Here is a 14,896-nt window from a genome sequence, read left to right on the forward strand (position 1 = left end):
AAAACTGCTCATTTCAAGTGAACTAGTCATGAACAAAGATTTACTATAGTATAATTATATGCGAGTCATTTTTATATGTATTATTCAAGTATAATAATTTGTTAACAAGGTAATAGTAATTATTTAGAATAGTTAGCCCACATATATATGTGGCACGAAGAGTCTTAAGTTGAAAATGTACCCGGAAGAATGTTTTCACACTTATTAAAGCGTAGCTCCGTAGCGACGTCTGTCACCACTGTACCTGGATGAGACAGTCCTGCATCCAGCTGTATTCTTACGTATTGTTTAAAGCGTATCGCAAGACTCGACATCTGACAACTGAAAATTACGCCTGGCCCTTAATCGTAAAGGTTGGCAAATCAAAGCCAACTGACCCACGAAACTGCGTTGCTGTCTGTTGCTAAGAAGAGGGGCGCCGCCGCATCTGTTGCCGGGGTGAATTGATTAAAATGTTAGCATCCAGCTAGGTAGCAATATTTCTAGATCTCAGGCGCAACAACGAGGTTTAAATCGAGAATGAATCATGTCCTCTCCTGCTAGACAGCACTCGAGATGAATCAACACTAATTTTCGTGTTCGGTTTCGGGGCTCTACATTCCGCCCGAACAGGAAGACGGACCTTAAAATGTAGAAATTGGGTACATGTAAGGTTAAAGAGCTAACTGCAGCTAGCAGACTAGCTTCATGAAATACAACTATAATCTATGCGGCTGCCGCAAAACGTAGCTGCACTGCCAGCCAACATGGACTGTTTGTTTTCCGTTCAGCCCGACGTTGTTAGAGATGAATAAAACGATTGTAGTGTATTCGACCGAGAGCTAGAAGGCCGATGCGACAATGGAGTCTTTCCTGCAGATAGCTCCCCATTCTTTGGCTATAGTGCTATCCAGGGTCGGGGCTGGGGAGGCGTTAGGGGGCAGGGTGTCTGAAAGCGACGAGTTCCCGAGACACCACACCGGCTATGAGATTTTTGCCGATTTTAAAGCAGAAAATACCCAGCATCATGTATGGAACCAGCGGATTACAGAGGCCGTGTCCGAGACTTTCTTCCTGGGATGGATTGACGAGCATGTGCTATTAATTCAAGGCAAGGAAGACCACCTGGAGGTACTGAGGGAGGGATGGATGCGGAGGTCTCTTAATCCGCCTCGGGGATTCACCATTAAATACCTCGGTAAGGCCTCTACACCTAGTCTTGTGTACTTATGGTAATGATATCCCATACAATTGTTGAAGCTTAATACAGCACCTTGACGCTGAGAGCCATTTTCATGTGCACTGCCTGTTGTGTCACTTGGAAATGTCTTTAGTTTGAGCACCAGTGTTTATTTTAAGGGCCGTCATAACTGACAAGTAGCTTATGATGTGTTAAATCTCCTAGCAGAAAAATGTAAATATCACTTTATATTCGCCTAATACACTTTGTTATTGTCTTATTTTGTATATTTTATAATCGCGCATCTTCGGGGATACACAATTTGGCCCAGATGAAATAAGACAGAGTTGAATTATTCTGTTGTTTAGAGCATTTAGAATAAGTCTTCATACTCATGTTAGAGGACCGGCAGCTCAGACTGAAACAACAACTGGAGAACTTGTTTTAATGCTGGTGTTGGATCAAGGGTACATGTTTCTCACAAGTTTGTTTTTCATTAGTGACTTGATGCTGTAAAACTTAGACAGTACATAATGATGGACAGTTTTAATCAACAGCTGCAGTCAAAGAGAAACTGGGCTGTATCTCTTTGGGAATAGGGTTGGAATAGCAATACTGAAAGCAGACAGGGCATGTGCTTCCAACCCTGGGTGTCTGTTTCATCCTGAGAAGTCTTCTACAGTAAACTGGACTCAGGGGTCACCAACCTTTGTGAAACTGAGAGCTACTTCTTGGGTACTGATTAATGCGAAGGGCTACCAGTTTGATACTTTACACTTCTGAAATAACAAATTTGCTCAGTTTACTTTTAATTATATGTTATTATTAATAATTGAAGGTCTTCATCTCTGTAAAGACACTGATTCTGTTAATGATTTCTCACAATAATTACAAACAATGCTTTAAGAAGGTAGGAAACAGATACATATACACACTTTCTTTCTATAAATCTCTAAAGTATTTACATTTTCAAATAATCTGCAACATTTTCACTTGCCGCTAACAATGTTGAACAAATCATGCACTGCACCATGTCTGCACAGATTATCAATTATGAAACATACAAAAATCAACTTTCAGATTTTACTGAACTTGTCACAAAATCTGCAGATTTTCTAAAAAAAATCAAATGTTACATTCAATGAACACGTTTGTTTTTCAATAATTAAATTCAGCATTGCCATGACACTGCCATGTTGCCACTGGGAACCCTGGCATTTCCTGCTGTTCACCAGTGTGTTACAATCTGGGGTATAACTTGACACCGCAGCTCTCAGTCTTGCAGATGTGCATCAGAGAGGCGTGTTCTGTGCTTGTTCTTGATGAAGTTCATGTCAGAAAAGGCTGATTCACAAAGACAGGTTGAACCATACAGGCTGGCAACCTTCATAGATGCTGTGCATACACCACTGTACTTTTCTGTGTCAACAAGGCACCCAAAGTTTGGCTTTGAGGTGGAGGTCATTTTGCTGTGTTCTAATTTCGATTTCCACCTGTCCAGCATAAAGCTGAACATTGCACTTAGTTGCTCAGCAATGCATGCTGTGTCCACGTTCATGAATGGATTGGAAATGAATGATCAAGGTCTTGAGAGTACTTTTCTGCAACTTTGTCAAAAGTCTCAGATGCAGAAGCGTTGTCTTTCAGCACCATCTGCACAGAGGGAAAGTGCATTTCTCTGTACATGCACAGAGAAGATGTTCATCTGGGCTTTAAATGCATTTAAAGCACTTATCATGTCAGCAACAGTCTTACCTTTGCCTTGCAGCTTACAGTTGAAATGGCCACCCAAAATGCATCTTAAGGATAAAGGACACTCTTTCGAGGATGCCAATGTTCACATTTTGGACAGAGAGGACAGATGGTTTGAAAGAGGAGTGAAAGAAGCCATCTATGTCCTCTGTGAGCGACCATCTTTGAACAGAGGCGGGGGTTTACGACACCAACTCTCTGCCATCTATAATCCAGTTTTGAGATCCTTCCCAGACGCCTTAACGCCCACTCACATCCTGGGCCATCTGACCTCAGGAATTCGCATGATAAGGTGGGGCCAGGTTTCACAATGAGCTCACCCGAAACTCTGGCTGATTGGGACCCACACCCAGTTTCACACCTTGGCTCAGGCGATTAGAGGATCATCAGGGGGTCCTTTTGTCCCTCTGTGGGGGGAAACTCCCACTAGGTTTATATCTGGGACTCTCCACCATTTGATCTTAGAACTGAAGCAGCTTCTCGGATGAGAGGTGAAACGTCTTCAAGTAACTTAAAGAAGTCCAGACGCTTTTCTTTGCAAGCTCCTTTGACCTCTCATGTTTAACTGTTTTCCACTTCTTCTTTGGTCATTTTAGCCTTTTTGGCCAGGGTGAAGGGAGTATCTGCCATCAAACAAGAAGACAGCCGCATGTAGCTATGATGATGTTTGCTAGTTCACCTTACATGCATTAATGTAATAACGTGGTTAGCCTACTCAATGTAAATTACACACGAACAACATGAAGCTACTCACGCAGAGAAGAACGGCTGCTGCTGCATCATCATCCTCATCATTTCAGCTACACTGGCAGGGCTAGGGGCCAGGACTCTCCTCTTCGGGTTTTTGGGGGATGTTGCTAACTCCGGGTCCGATAACAGGCACCACACCCGCAGTAGATGCGCTTGGTGTGAGGTCTCGCAGCAAGCTATCAAATACGGCGCATTTCTCTGCTTTTAAAAAAACGCTATGCGTCGCCAGGTGTTTCATCAGATTTGAGGTGTTACCTCCTTTGACAGTATCACAGTATCAGCTTAAAGCACTTGTTGCTGCTGAGTTTGCATATTTTGCTGTGAAGTACAGCCAGACTTTGACCGCTTCGCCTTGGGCATTTTTAATCTGTTGCTCTGCTCTAAAAGAACGTACGTACCTGGGCCCGCCTACTATCCTCGGAAACGTAAAATGATTGGCTAGAACCTAGCTGAGAGGTCATACGTATCACCCTCCACCTCATGATGCTTAATCGACGTAATCAACTTTAATTTGATGCAGTGTGAAAAAAAAATGCACAGTTAAATTATTTTTCAAGAATAATTAAACAGATTCAACATCTTTCTTCAACAGAACTGCAGACTGCACAGATGGTTCCCAAAGAAAAAAGTACTATAGCTTACTACAGTATATTAGACTTAACAGTTACTATATACAGTAATGGACTTCTATACATTTTACATCAGATTAAAACTTTGGGTGTAAGATTCAGATAATTATTTATTAAAAGCTCGACATTTTAATTGAGAATAAGAAAGAAAAGTATGTCTTTGTGCCCCCTTTTCCCTGTTCATGCCCTATCGGCCCCCCTGGCTAAACTTTGCTAGATCCGCCCCTGCACAGTTACCAGCGTCAGCTGCGTAGAAAAAGATCCTGGAGTAGAAAGTAATATTAAATAAATTCTAACAACAGCTGATCAAGCTTAAACGTGCTGCTGTTGTTCAGCCGCTGGTTTCCTCTTTCTGGCGCGAAGTGGACCAAAAACAGAGAAGAGAGACGGACTCACGACAGAAAAGCCGATCAGCTGATCATTGATCAGTTTCGTGATTGAAGTAGCAGCAGGAGAGAGAGAGAGAAGAGGCAGTCGCTCCACATATCGGTTGTTAAACTTAACGTCGGAATGCTTTACAAACATTCAGAGATGAACTTATACACTTGCTTTACTTCTCTCTGGGATCCCTTCCTCGGAGATGAAATGCGGTGGTCCCCGTGGTAATCGGAGCACTAGGTGCGGTGACTCCCAAGCTAGGCGAGTGGCTCCAGCAGATCCCGGGAACAACATCGGAGATCTCTGTCCAGAAGAGCGCAGTCCTGGGAACAGCTAAGATACTGCGCAGGACCCTCAAGCTCCCAGGCCTCTGGTAGAGGACCCGAGCTTGAAGGATAAACCGCCCGCAGGGGCGTGCTGGGTGTTTTTATGTGTGTATATATATATGTATATATATACATATACATACGTATATGTGTGTATATATATATACATATACACTCAACAAAAATATAAACGCAACACCTTTGTTACTGCTCCCATTCCCCATGGGATGGACGTAGAGACCTAAAATTCATTCCAGATACACAATATAACCATCCCTCCCAAACAGTGGTCACAAATCAGTCCAAATGTGTGGTAGTGGGCACATCTGCTATATTGAGATAATCCATCCCACCTCACAGGTGTGCCACATCAGGATGCTGATCTGACATCATGAGTAGTGCACAGGTGTACCTCAGACTGCCCACAACAAAAGGCCACCCTGGAATGTGCAGTTTTGTCTCACAGCAAAATGCCACAGATGCCACAAGCAATGAGGGAGCGTGCAATTGACATGCTGACAGCAGGAATGTCAACCTGATCTGTCGCCCGTGCATTGAATGTTCATTTCTCAACCATAAGCCGTCTCCACAGGCGTTTCAGAGAATATGGCAGCACATCCAACCGGCCTCACAACCGCAGACCTCGTGTAACCACACCAGCCCAGGACCTCCACATCCAGCAGGTTCACCTCCAAGATCGTCTGAGACCAGCCACCCAGACAGCTGCTGGAACAATTGGTTTGCACAACCAAACAATTTCTGCACAAACTGTCAGAAACCGTCTCAGGGACGCTCAACTGCATGCCCGTCGTCCTCATTGGGGTCTTGACCTGACTCCAGCTCATCGCCGTAACAGACTTGTGTGGGCAAATGCTCACATTCGATGGCGTCTGGCACGTTGGAGAGGTGTGCGCTTCACGGATGAATCATGGTTCACATTGTTCAGGGCAGATGGCAGCTGAGAATGTCCCAGTTCTTGCATGGCCAGCATACTCACCGGACATGTCACCCATTGAGCATGTTCGGGATGTGCTTGACCGGCGTATACGACAGCGTGTACCAGTTCCCACGAATATCCAACAACCTCGCACAGCCATTGAAGTGGAGTGGACCAACATTCCACAGGCCACAATTGACAATCTGATAGACTCCATGCGACGATGTGTTGCACTGCATGAGGCAAATGGTGGTCACACCAGATACTGACCGGTTCTGGGTCCCCAGACCCCCAATAGCGCAAAAAACTGCACATTCCAGGGTGGCCTTTTGTTGTGGGCAGTCTGAGGTACACCTGTGCACTACTCATGATGTCACATCAGCATCCTGATGTGGCACACCTGTGAGGTGGGATGGATTATCTCAATATAGCAGATGTGCCCACTACCACACATTTGGACTGATTTGTGACCACTGTTTGGGAGGGATGGTTATATTGTGTATCTGGAATGAATTTTAGGTCTCTACGTCCATCCCATGGGGAATGGGAGCAGTAACAAAGGTGTTGCGTTTATATTTTTGTTGAGTGTACATACGTATACGTATGTATATGTATATATATACACACATATACGTATGTATATGTGTGTATATGTATATATATACATATACATACATATCAAACCTCAGATACAGGAGGAACAATGTAGTTTTGTCCTGGTAGTGAAACACTAGACCAGCTCTTTATCCTCTTAAGGATATTCGAGGGTGCATGGGAGTTTGCCCAAGCAGTCTACATGTGTTTTGTGGACTTGGAGAAGGCATTCAACCGTGTCCCTCGGGGTGTCCTATGGGAGGTGCATCGGGAGTATGGGATGTTTGGCCCATTGCTACTGACCATTCAGGGCTCTAGACTAACTTTTTGCCATGGGTGTACCGGTACGCCTAACTTTAAAAAGTTAGGCGTACCGGTACAAAAGTTAGGCGCACACAGATTTTATAATAATTAATATAATGTGTTTTTCTGGATACACTGTGCTTTCTCAGCATTCAAAGATTGATGACACCGTGTCAGAGCACTGGCTATGAATTTCAGAAGGATCAGGCCTTAACTTAACAGAAAAGTTAGCAATAGTTCTTTTCCTATTACAGCTACATCCACTTCTGTCGTGCCTAGGCTGCTCATAGGGCTGCGTATCATCACTTATTTCTATAATCCACTCGATTCCGGTTTTCAAAGTCCCGATTCGATTCAACTTAGCCTCAGACAGTCAGAAATATTATAATTCTGATCATTTATCAGCACTGACTTCATCAGAATTGTGAACATCACAGCAGATGCCTTTGTGTGAAAGTAACTGAGAATAAAACACAGAAAAACATGAAGGAGATTTTCCTGGTCTGGCTTTTTATAGCAGATAACCTTAAAAATATTCTACAATGTTCTGCATATAAAGTTTAAATTTCTTCAGTATTGAACAACAGAAAAAATAGGCTTTCTTGTCCGAGGTCATTTAAGTGAAAAAAAGAAAAAGACAGCAGCCACAGCGCTGTAAACAACGGTAGACTGGTGGGTAATAAGCCAATGAATAATACAGAAAACAGAGATTGGAGACGGGAACTGTTCTTGAAGTACAGAGAGAGCTAGAGAGAGAGAGAGAGCTAGCTGTGCATGGAGTGTGATTTTAATAGTCGTGGAAGCAAAACAGCAAAATTCATGACGACATTGATCAAATGTGAAGCGCAGTTTGCTGCTTCTTTTGCTGCTGGCTCGGTGGATTTTGGTTGGAGAGACAAAACCTGCAGCTCAGAATCAGCGCAAAAAGACGTAAACACAGCGCGGACCGGACGCATCAGGATCGCTAAGCTCCGACAGCGTGTCCGTCTACGGGCCGTCGGGTGAGAAAGCCGAGAAAGACAAAGTTGATTCTGATGCGTCGGGTCTGTGTTTACGTCTTTGTGTGGAGTCCGTGTACCTGCTCTCATCTGCTGTTTGGTTGTTGTTGAAATGGTTTTGTGAGCTTTAATCTGAGAATCTGGCGTTTCTGGCAAAACACAGTTATGTTTAAAAGTCAGGATTTAATGAATTGATATCGCTTTATTCAAGCTACTCACCTCCCACTTCCACCTGCACTTTCAACTGGACCACGGCCAATCAGAGAGGTCCCGCCCCTGACTATCTCTGATTGGTTTAGTCCACGATAGGGGCATAATGTGTGTCTGTTGTTGACCACAGGGAAGGTTGCAGATTTTTTTTTTTTTTTTCTTTTGCTACCGGAACAGTTGGTTGCACAGGTGCAACCAAATATATTTTTTTAGTCGCACCACTGAAAAATTTGGTCGCATTTGCGACCAAATTGGTCGCACTCTAGAGCCCTGCCATTCGATCCTTATACACCTGTTGCAAGAGCTCAGTCCACATAGCCGACAATAAGTCGGACTCGTTCCTGGTGGGTGATGGACTCTGCCAGGGCTGCCCTTTGTCACCGATTCTGTTCGGAATTTTTATGGACAGAATCATGTCCCAAGTGGAGGAGTTTAAGTATCTCGGGGTCTTGTTCATGAGTGACGGGAGAAGGGAGGAGCTGGCTCAGAGGGTGGCCAAAATGGCAGCCGCCCAGCGGGAGCAGGTGGCGGAGGTGCGTCGCCAGCAGGAAGAGCTGCGGGACCGGACCGAGCAGCACCTGGAAAGGATTGGGGAGCTGGCGGTGCTGCTCTGGGCCTGGGCACCACCCCCACAGGTATGTCCTGAGGGCAGTGAAGCAGTGGAGGAGCCGCATGAGGCACCTCAGCAGCCGGAGGTGGCAGACGAGGCGCGCGGGGATCTGCGCCTGCTGAAGGAGGGGGAACAGCCGGGTTAAGAGCTGCTCCTGCTAGGAGCAGTGGACGAGGCGCGTGAGGGGCTGCGTCGGCCGGAGGAAGAGGAGCTGCGCGAAGGGCTGCTCGAGCCGGGAGCGGCGGCGGTGACAGTGATGAAGAAGCCGCACAAGGAGACAGACGTCCAAGTGCCAGGGGAACCTGCTCGATTGGAGCTGGCCATCGAGGTGTGCACCATGCTTGAGATCTGCCAAGCCGCCTATGACCTGGGACTCACGACTGTGCCGGCCGCGCCGCGTCCACCTGCCACGCGGCCGACCTCCGAAACAGCTTGGCCAACGCTGCTGGATTCGCAGGCGGCCACCTGGATTCGCAACTCCCAGTCGCTTGGCCGGGCCCCAGGGGTGCTGACGGTCCGGGCTGATTCCCCCTCCCACTCGCAATGGGGTGTAGGTTCAGCTGGGTGGTTCCCCGGCCTCAATCGGGCGATGGGGGTATGTGGTGGGGCGCGGTCTGCGGTGGTCGGCATCCTTAATCACGTCCGCCGAGTTAAAAACACGGGGACTCAGGGGTCAGTGTGTGTTGTGATGTGATTTGAATAATAGGTGGTTCGGGCATCTGACAAGGATGCCTCCTGGGTGAGGTGTTCTGGGCATGTCCCACTGGGAGGAGACCCCGGGGTAGACCCAGGACACACTGGGAATTATTATATCTCTGCTGGCTTGGGAAAACCCTGGTGTTTCCCCGGACAAGCTGGAAGAGGTGGCTGGGGAGAGGGAGGTCTGGGCTTCTCTGCTTGGACTGCTGCCTCCACGACCCGGCCCCAGATAAGCGGAAAAAGATGGATTGATGGATATATATATGTATATATATATATATATATATATATATATATATATATTGTATGTCATTTTGTGCATGTATATATACAAAGCCTTTCTTAAAAACTCAGTTGAAACACCTTTGGCAGCAATAATGGTCTCAAGTCTGTACAAGCTTGGCACACCTATTTTGGGGCAGTTTCTCCCATTATTCTTTGCAGAACCTCTCAAGCTCCATCACGTTAGAGGGGCAGTGTTAGTGCACTGACATTTTCAGATCTCTACAGAGAAGTTCAATCAGGTTCAAGTCTGGGCTCTAGCTGGGACAGTCAAGGACATTTACAGAGTGGTCCCAAAGACACTTCTTTCTTGTCCTCGCTTAGAGCGCTTAGAGTCATTCTGTTCTGTTAGTCTGAGATCCAGAGAGCTCTAGAGCAGATCAAGGATGTTTACATTGGTGCATTCATCTTTCCCCTGACCCTAAATAGTCACCTAGTTCCTGCTAAAAAAAAAAAAAAAGAAACATCCCCACAGCATGGTACTGCCACCTCCATGATCCAAAATGCTGCAGCAAGAATACTTGCAGGGACTAAAAATAAAGAGCACATTTCTCCCGTATTGGCTTCTCTTCATTGGTTCCCTGTTAAATCCAGAATTGAATTAATCCTTCTTCTAACATACAATGTCTAGAAAAATCAGGTGCCATCCTATCTTCAAGACATCATTAGAGCACTTCGCTCTCACACTGCAGGCCTACTTGTTGTTCCTAGAGTATTTAAAAGTAGAATGGGAGGGAGAAATGAGTATTTTGTCCACATCATCCTCTTCATGCATGTTGTCTTACTCCAAGCTGTATAGGCTCGAAAGCCTACTACCAATTAAGCATATTAGGTGATGTGCATCTCTGTAATGAGAAGGGGTGTGGTCTAATGACATCAACACCCTATATCAGGTGTGCATAATTATTAGGCATCCATCTGGCCCATCAAGACTCCAGTGTTAATTTAACACTGGAGATTTTGCTGTGTGCCATGAGATTTTGGTCCATCATCACCATGTAGAGTGGACCAAAAAACAAACCCTGTCAGACAGAACCTGGACCTCAACATTACTGAAGCAGTGTGGGATAATCCTGGCAGAGAATGGAACAGAAGGCGACTATTGCTGTGAATTAGAGCTGTATCAATAAAACAGAATAGATTTTTGCCCTATATACTTAAACTGTATTTCTATATATTTACAGATGTTTCAGTAAAGTGAATCTATGCCCCATTCCCCTTGCAAAGTATAAAGAAATTAAGAGTAATTCAGGACTTTTGGACTTATGTTTGCCTCTGATGTTTTTCTCTGCTTCCTTCCCTCGTTTCAGCCTCACAATTTATGTAAAGGCTGCTGTTATACATGCTAGAGTTGTGCCTTTTTAACACTTGAACACTTGCTTTGTCATTCTGTTGGAAGCCTGACAGATACACAGAACACAGAGATATAGACACACACAATCGGATGTAATGGGAGCTCCTCTCATGCAGCTTCCATGCAACTTTAGATCCATCTCGTCTTTGCTTAGCTATCCTCACAACAGACACACACACCTGTGTTTCTGTGCATAGTAAGTAAAAATACCTTTTATATCTCATCTGTGACACATATTTTAATTCTCACATCTGGCAACCTCTCTTTACAAACTTAAATTTGGAACCATCAGGTTACCCAAGGCCCTGGCCTAGTTTAGGGAGCCAGCCCCTGCAGTCCTAAGCCTTCACTGGCAAGGGCTATTTTTGGTTCTTTCTCTTCTATACACACACACTCTATACACACATACACAAAACCTTACTGTATTTTATCCTTCTCTGTTGGTTTGCAACATACCTACTTCAAGCTCTTTAGAACAGTCACATGGTAAAAGTTAAAATGTTGGCAGCTGGTTAATAGGCAGGTATTCATATAGCAGATTTCTACTCTGAGCACTCAGACTGGCTTGTGTGATGTTTCAGACGTTACATAATGGGATCATTGCATCTGCCACTGGCATCTTTAGAACTTGCTTCTCATCTAGGAAGAGCACTTTGTTTTCCTTTGCCAAGAGGAACTCCATAAACTCTCTATAGGCTCCTCTTGTTAGTCAATTTTATTTACATTTTTTTATTTTTATATATGCATAGTTTAAGCGGAGCCTCACAAAAGCACTTAAGACCCAAGGCAACACAAATAACCAAGGAGGCCCCGGGATGAGCCCCCACGGCCAATGGGCAAGAGCCCCAAAGCGTAAGGTGACTCCACCAGAGGCTGGCAATCCCAGTACACATTGAGGACAGGGCCTCAGGTGCCCAAGAACTGACTGGCACCTGGAAGAGATGAATGTCCCCCAAAACAGCTGGACAAAGCCAGTTCTGTCTCAAACTACCAGTCAACCTCTGCCTACTCGCCAGTGGACTCTAGAGCCGTGGAGATGTGTTCTCTGCTTCATGTCTGTGAAGGTTCTCAGTCATCCAGGTCATCGTAGTTCTTTGCAAGCTCCTTTGACTGTTCTCTGCTTCCTTTTCCGGCATGACTGCGCACCAGTGCATAAAGCGAGGTCCATAAAGACATGATGATTGAGTTTGTGCAGGTCAGGACTGTCCAAACCAATCAAGTTCTTCCATACCAGAGTCCTGGATTGACGTTAACTCGATAGAACAGCTTTGGGATGAATTAGAGTGGAGACTGTGAGCAAGGCCTTCTGATCCCACGTCAGTGACTGACACAAATGCACTTCTGGAAGAATGGTCAAAAACTCAAACACAGTCCTAAACTTGGTTTAAAACCTTATCAGAAGAGTTGAAGCTGTTATAGCTGCAGAGGGTGAGCCAACATGGGCATAAAGGCAGATAAGTGAATACTTGGCAATATAGTGTATGTCATGACTCCAAAAGAGCAGTTGAAACACCTTCTACAAAACAGCTCTACAAAAATAACCAGCTGTTTTGTTCAGGGACAAGAGAACTTTTGTACACTAGAGATGTAAGTTTTAGCATTTTGGCTCATGAAATACAGTTATCTTTTAATACTTGTGTTGTGAAGGTGGTCCAATAGTTTTAATGTCACTGTATGTAGAGTTGTTATATGTCTGAGATTACTAGATAATAGTTTGCATTTATTTCAAACTGAGTAGTAGTTGTATTTAAATACTGATTTAAAATTACAACTAAATTTAAAATTAAAACTGTTTTAAATACAATAACAATGATACATATTTAAATTAAATGTGGTATGAATTCCACAAATGTGTGAAAAACGTAATTCAATTAAATTTTATTTCTATAGCGCCAAATCACAACAAAAGTCGCCTCAAGGTGCTTCATAGATACAGAGAAAAACCCAACAATCATATGACCCCCTATGAGCAGCACTTTGGCGACAGTGGGAAGGAAAAACTCCCTTTTAACAGGAAGAAACCTCCAGCAGAACCAGGCTCAGGGAGGGGCGGGGCCATTATGATTATGATGTGTGTGTTTGTATTAATATAATTATTCTGGAACAAATACAGGTATTTAAACTGTTATGTATTAAAAAGGTGATAACCTATAAACTGAATGCCTTAAAACACGAGTGATAATATGACAGACTGCTTTCTTGGTTACGTCATTCTGTACGTGTGTGCAGAGAGACACTGGAAATAGGAATAATAGGTATAACTGGAGCGATAGTCAGAATAAGGAAGAACTGTCCTGTTGTACAGACGGCTGTTAGAACAGAAATCAGAGGAAAAGTGGCGTTGACCATTTTCAGAGATGGCTTTTGGAGCCATCCGCAGGCTTTTATGGTTGCAATCCATCAAACGGACTGACTGGACAGAGAAATTCTTGTCTTTGCAGTGCTTACTTTATATCAGGTAAGTTTTCAGGTTTCTGCGGTTTATTATAGGGAAAAGCAAACTCAGTCATGTAGTTCTGAACTTGTACTGACAGCAAATGCCCAGATAGTGTTGTCAGTGGCTGTTTTATCACAGTAAACACTATAAAATAAATTTAGCAACAGCCGCATGTTAGCAGACATGGCATGTAAATATTTAGATGCTATGAGTCGGTTTTAACGCAAGCATTTGATGATGGCACAAAGTAATGGCACTGAATACGAACTTAGCTAAGCCTAACAGATCCTGGAGCTGCAATGTGATGACTGAGTATCTGCAGCAGGGGAGGCTGCAGAAAATCCAGTCTTTGTTCCATTATTGTTCATGTATACAACACAGAGCCAGTGTGGAAATAAAAAGTTAATCCCTAATAATATGTCCTTGTCCCTACTTATTTTGATTATAGGTTGAACAGAATAAGAAAGCAAGCTGAAGTCCTCGCTTGCTGCTGTCCTGGGATCCTGCACCATCCTGTCAACAACACCCTAACTCTTCAGACAGTGTAAAACTTACTAGTACAGCAGTAAGTTTTACACGTCTGAGCTCTGAAATCCCTCCTTTTGTGATTATGAGACATAACAACCTGCACACTGTTACCAGAGTTTTTTTTAGGGGTTAATTAGGGTCCAGTAATCTTGATTATTTGATTAGTAAACTGTTGCAAACATCTTGTATTATGAAATAAAACATTCATGATCACTTTAAGATTTTGATTTGGTGTTTTTCAGCAGAAGTTTCCTCTCATACAGGTTGTCATCTTTTTATTTCAGATAAAGATGGTTCATAAAGTCCACAAATCTCCTAAAACTATGCTTTGGGGATCAGTAGTAAGAGCATTGTCTTTAGGTTTAATGAAGCAGACACTGTCATCGCCAGCATTTAAAGAAACTGGCTTGAAAAATGCCAAAATGTGTTCAAAGAAAATATAACCAGTGCTGCTGTATAATTGATTCTACAGATTTTTTTGGATAAAAGTTAATGAGGTTGATTTTTTTCTTTGACTAACTTTAATACTGTGTTTGCTAGGATACACAATAAAAATGTCAAACATTCACAAATCAGTGTTTGCATTTGATAACCATTTTGTCAAATGACAACATTTTGACAGAAAAAGCAACATTCTTGTCTAACGCTTTCACGCGTAGTGGTCACTACAGTGGCTATTCAAAGGCTGTTTTCTTGTATATGTGTCAGTGTTGATGGTATACTTGCACAGAAACACACACACAGTGTATATTATTTATTCGTTTGTCAAATTCATAAGTCAAACGGTATGTTTATGGGCTCAAATTGTGGTCATAAATATTTTGTACTTGTAAATCAGTTTTGTATGTGTAAAAAGAATTTGTGTGTGTACTTAGCCAAAAAATACGTGTGAAACTCTGCACTCAAGTTTCAAGTACGAATTTTGACCGTCTTTTTCTTCCTTTCATCTG

General features: G+C 43.7%; 1 protein-coding gene across 1 annotated transcript in view; it reads left to right on the forward strand.

The window, feature by feature from the left end:
• Window positions 1–213: 213 nt before the first annotated feature.
• stox2b (storkhead box 2b) overlaps window positions 214–14,896 on the forward strand; it is a 52,330-nt gene continuing 37,647 nt past the window's right edge. The window contains exon 1 of the mRNA XM_004566611.3: window positions 214–1,177. Within this exon, the coding sequence (XP_004566668.1) occupies window positions 841–1,177 (337 nt within the window). The 5' untranslated portion in view covers window positions 214–840. The remainder of the gene's footprint in view (window positions 1,178–14,896) is intronic.

This window comes from Maylandia zebra, linkage group LG2 (assembly GCF_041146795.1).
Source record: "Maylandia zebra isolate NMK-2024a linkage group LG2, Mzebra_GT3a, whole genome shotgun sequence".
NCBI classification, from domain to species: domain Eukaryota; kingdom Metazoa; phylum Chordata; class Actinopteri; order Cichliformes; family Cichlidae; genus Maylandia; species Maylandia zebra.